This window comes from Chenopodium quinoa, unplaced genomic scaffold (assembly GCF_001683475.1).
Source record: "Chenopodium quinoa cultivar QQ74 unplaced genomic scaffold, ASM168347v1, whole genome shotgun sequence".
NCBI classification, from domain to species: Eukaryota; Viridiplantae; Streptophyta; class Magnoliopsida; order Caryophyllales; family Amaranthaceae; genus Chenopodium; species Chenopodium quinoa.
In genome coordinates this window covers 1,576,166-1,580,654 of record NW_018744693.1, presented here as the reverse complement: position 1 = coordinate 1,580,654, position 4,489 = coordinate 1,576,166, and the positions used below count along the sequence as shown (strand labels likewise).

The 4,489-nt window shown below is 37.3% G+C and overlaps 1 protein-coding gene across 1 annotated transcript; it reads right to left on the bottom strand.

Annotated features, from left to right (window-relative positions):
* Positions 1-2,325: 2,325 nt before the first annotated feature.
* Positions 2,326-3,590, bottom strand: LOC110702506 (dehydration-responsive element-binding protein 1D-like). The gene has a single exon (XM_021880226.1). It carries the CDS (start codon positions 3,406-3,408, stop codon positions 2,731-2,733), a length of 678 nt encoding a protein of 225 aa, XP_021735918.1. The 5' UTR covers positions 3,409-3,590; the 3' UTR covers positions 2,326-2,730.
* Positions 3,591-4,489: the final 899 nt, after the last annotated feature.

Genomic DNA, 4,489 nt, shown 5'->3' with positions numbered 1-4,489 from the left:
AGGAAGGACCACTTCTTAGTTCTTACTATGTTACGAATAGAATTTTTAATTTTTGGGTGTCAATTATTAGTATGTATCTGGGACTCTGGGTCGATATGGCCCTCCTATGTCAAAATTTAGTCTAGCGTACCAAAGTAAGGAAATCTACCCTAAGTGCCTCTAGTGAGACTTGATCGAAGTCATAACTCATAAGGTGCAAGTCTTGGTGGTTAAATCGGCTTGGGAGGAAAAGAAGGTTATTTGGCTTTCATAACAATTTTAGTGGTCGTTTGGTTGCACTTGAGGAGTTAGACTTACCTCGTAACCTATGGATTTTCACTTCGGAGGGATGGGATAATATTGCTTGATTGAGCCTAAGAAGTTGAATTTTCCTTGAAAATGACTTAGGGTAACTATGGTCATGTCAACCAAACTATATTTATGTCCTGGATGTTAGGATTCCCATGAATTAGAATGTCATTTAAACAACACCTTAACATAAAGAGTAGTAATTAGTATGCATATTCCATACCTACTCGAGGCCAGGCATATATTGAACTCTAACAGAATATAGCTGGAAAGAGAAAAGCTGTTCGTTGTAGAGGATGGAGTAGGTTGATGCTTCGTATTGATACGTGGAGTAAGTACTAAGTAGCGATTGTAATAAGTTTCTTTCATTTATAGGTTACATGTCCTCTTTCCGTTTGGGAATTGAGGGGCTTTGTAGGTTTAAGTGATGGATTTGTGGCAATTGGACGAATTTGGCTACGATCCTGCATTACTAGGAGATTAGGATGCAGATCATAATGGAGAAAGCAATAGAAAAAATATTGTAATTTTCACTAAGACAGAATTATAGAGTTTCTCTTGCAGTCCTCGTGTCTTTGAGAAATGAAAGCTGCAAACAGGTCTATAGCTCCAGTTCCTTGTATTAGGCTGCTCATCTCTAGTATAAGAAAACCTGATTACTTGAAACACCGTCAATGCTGAAATTAACTGCCAGACAATGAGGCCAGCCACAATGTTGTTTACTTATACGGCTTTACATAGGTTTCCTGTTGAATTTTATGTTGATATTAGACCGTATGTTTCTTTTCAAATTTGCCTTATTATAGGTGATGACATTCCATGGAACACTGACAGGCCTATAGTGAAAATCAATAAATATGCCTTTATGGAAATTTTAAAAAGGCTTGAACTGATTGGAATTCAATGTTTTAAGATGAAATACAACTGTAGGAATCAGAAGCTAATCTGGTTGGCATTGTCATAAGCCTGAGGCACAATTAGACTCTGACAGTTTGTTTATGGGATAACATGATCTGTTAATGAGCATTAATAGTCGATGAGGAGTTTCCTTGGCAAAGATAATTAGGCAATTAAGTGCCTGTGACGACAGTGAGTAATATAATTGAAGGAAGCTTAGGAGTTGGAGTTAAGGAGAATAGCATGAATTTCATACCTTATTTGTTTTATGTTGGTGATGCCAAGGCCATCAAATGATTTACAGTTGGAGAACAATAAAACCACTTAAATGTTTATTATTTTTCAGTTTTCTCCTGGTTTGGTAAGAAACAGTAACAATAGACCTAATTCATATTCCTTACCAAATTAAATACTGTTAAGGGTTGGGGAGGGAAGAACTTAGGCCCAAATTCCAAAAGATTTTACCATGTACAATGACTCCCCAACCATAACTTTGAGCATATGGTAACTAAGCACCCAGTATCACAGTTGGAGGTTAAGGAGCCTTGTGAATTCATTAACTGCTTGATCTCCAGAAGGCATATATTTTTGAGGTTATAATTACCACTCCTAAGGAATGGAATATCGGTTTGTGCATCAGAACTTCAGTCTACCACTTAATCCTACTTTTACAGCCGCCCTACCTTGTTGGATGTTAGTAAGAGTGGTATGCTGTAGTGACATTGATTTCTTTTATTTTCAATTTTTATGAAGACCACTGTTATCAGGCATTTAGTTGCTTCTGCTGGTATTAATACCTGGAATTCCCTTCCATCTGATATATTCAGCACCTTAGTGCAATGTGACATTGTTGTATACGGTAGTCCTGTTATTAAAGATCTTGTATTCTCTTCTTATATTGAACAATGGCGAATGATTTGATGATAGGTCACTTACACATACCTTCAATATTATAGTCGATTTACAGAGTGATAATGTGTGACTATGAAGGATTCTTGCAGGCTGATATCTTGCTTCTAAATTACATTTCTCTTGTTTGATATATGTGTGTGTGTGTGTGTAAGTCTGATTGTCTGACTATTCTGTACCATATAATCTATAATATGGCAATGTTTTATTTATGTTTCAGGGACTCAGTGGAACTAGAGATCATAATCAAAACGGCAATACTTTATCTTTAACTTGTTGCTTCAAGCTGCACTAATTTGCTTGAGCTACTCACATTGTTACATGCAGGTTATAGCAATACATCATATGCAAATTCTACCATTACAAAACAAAACACGCTTTTGACTATCTCTTTCCCTCCCATCACACATCTCTTGTATGTTTCCCAGTCACTGAATGTTCAGTTAGTGATTTTGCCCACCCACCCCCTCCTTCCCCATAAAAGTACATTCTACTTCTAGCAAAAGAATATTTTATACGATAATCTTGCTTGAAAATTCATGCCGTTCAAATATTTTGGCATGAGTAGTAGTAAAATAAGGCCTGTGCACTCCTAGCTATTACCTGCATGGAAATCCCATGCTCTCTCTGCACTATCTAAATGGAATAACTCCACAGCGACACTTCATAACCGTCACTCTCTGTGTCATTCCAGCTAAATTCTTCATATGGATTATGAGGTGGAGGGAGTAAGAGTCCTTCAGCCATGTTTACCAGTAACCCTGGCATGTCATATAGTGCCTCGTCATCCATGTATTCAACATTTCCCTGCAAAGCCTCGCAGTTATTATTCCTTACCTCATTGTCACCTGCATAAGCTTCGATAACATTATCGTTTATGTTGCTACTCTCCCCCACATGCATTTCTGGCCCTTCCCCTGCAAATGCTTGTGCTGCTTCAGCTGCTGCCTTCTGAATATCCCTAGTGTCTGTCGATGCAGGAACACGCAAACGCCATGCTGAGTCTGCAAAGTTGAGGCATGCAGTCCTACCTTTAAGCGCCAATGCAGCTACATCATGTGCCCGTGCAGCCATCTCAGCAGTAGGATACGTGCCAAGCCATATCCGGGACTTGTTATTAGGGGGTCGCACCTCACAAACCCACCTATTCCCATTCCTCTGCCTCACACCCCTGTACACAGGGTGCCTCGTCTCCTTAAACTTTTTCCTCCCTGCCTTCTTCTTCGGGCAACTCGACGCCAACACCATCTCGTCATCAGAGTGAGAACCCCTCGGAGCGTTTGGGTCAATCCATTGCATATTTCCTCCATCCATACTGTCTCTAACCAAATATTTCGTACAACTTTTGATTGCTTGTTTTGAGCTAAATAACTTTTTGTATGCTACTGAAAAGAACAGTCTTACTGATGTTTTTTGTGTTTATAAGTGGTTGATTAGTTACATGTGTTATGTCTTTATATCAAGAAACTTAGGATTAACAAAATTGTTTAGCAGTGTTTAATAATACAAATCAAACATGGTAAGACACGTGTAATATATCTGATACGCGGAATCTAAACATTTTAGCTAGCATAGTAGTATCTTCTTTTTGCTTCTTTTTAATTATTTGTCCTTTAGTTGCTAAAAGTACAGGTGTATATACAACTAATTACCACGTGTCCCTATTGGAAAGTGAGATGATTAAATACCACGTGTCAATTCGAAATTGGTGGACAGGTGTTCGTTAAAAATAATTAACTGTTTTCTTGGATATTTCGGGTGGGTAGGCCCATGTATTATTTCAAATATTTTGAAGGAAAAAAGGGGACAGGATTACGAAACAAACATTTTTGCTTAACTTGAAGGGGGACAACGATGTCTTTTTTCAGTCTAGGTAAACTTAGATTAACACGTGTCTATGTTTAAGTTGCCACTTGGCTGTAATTAGTGACATATAATTACTTTAGTTAGTGTATAATGTTATTTTAATTATACAAATGAACTTTTTCATAGTATCTAATTACGTACTTTAATTTGGTACAATTATAAAATTGTGAAAAAGTGCTAAGATCTTTTGTATACCAGGTGTTCTAGATTAGGGGAGTGATGGAGATATTTTGGGTTGAATGGAAGTTTGAAACGTGTTGAATATTTTCATTACTTAATATGAATGATATTAAATGATAAAAGAAAAAAGTGTGGGTTGTAATAGACTAGTAGTAGTTTGATTCATTTTTGGTTTTGGTGAAGTCATGAAGAGGACATCTATCGATCTATGACATGCAAAAAGAGTAGAATACTAGAATGGGATGTTCATATTTCTAGGATGGTAAGGAAGGGAGACTAGGAAGTAGTAGTAAAGTTTCTTTGTCACTTCGTGTTTATGATACATCATACACATAGTAACGGCATGTAC

Excerpts from the sequence above, each read along its gene's own strand:
- LOC110702506 (XM_021880226.1), bottom strand. The coding sequence starts at position 3,408 with ATGGATGGAGGAAATATGCAATGGATTGACCCAAACGCTCCGAGGGGT.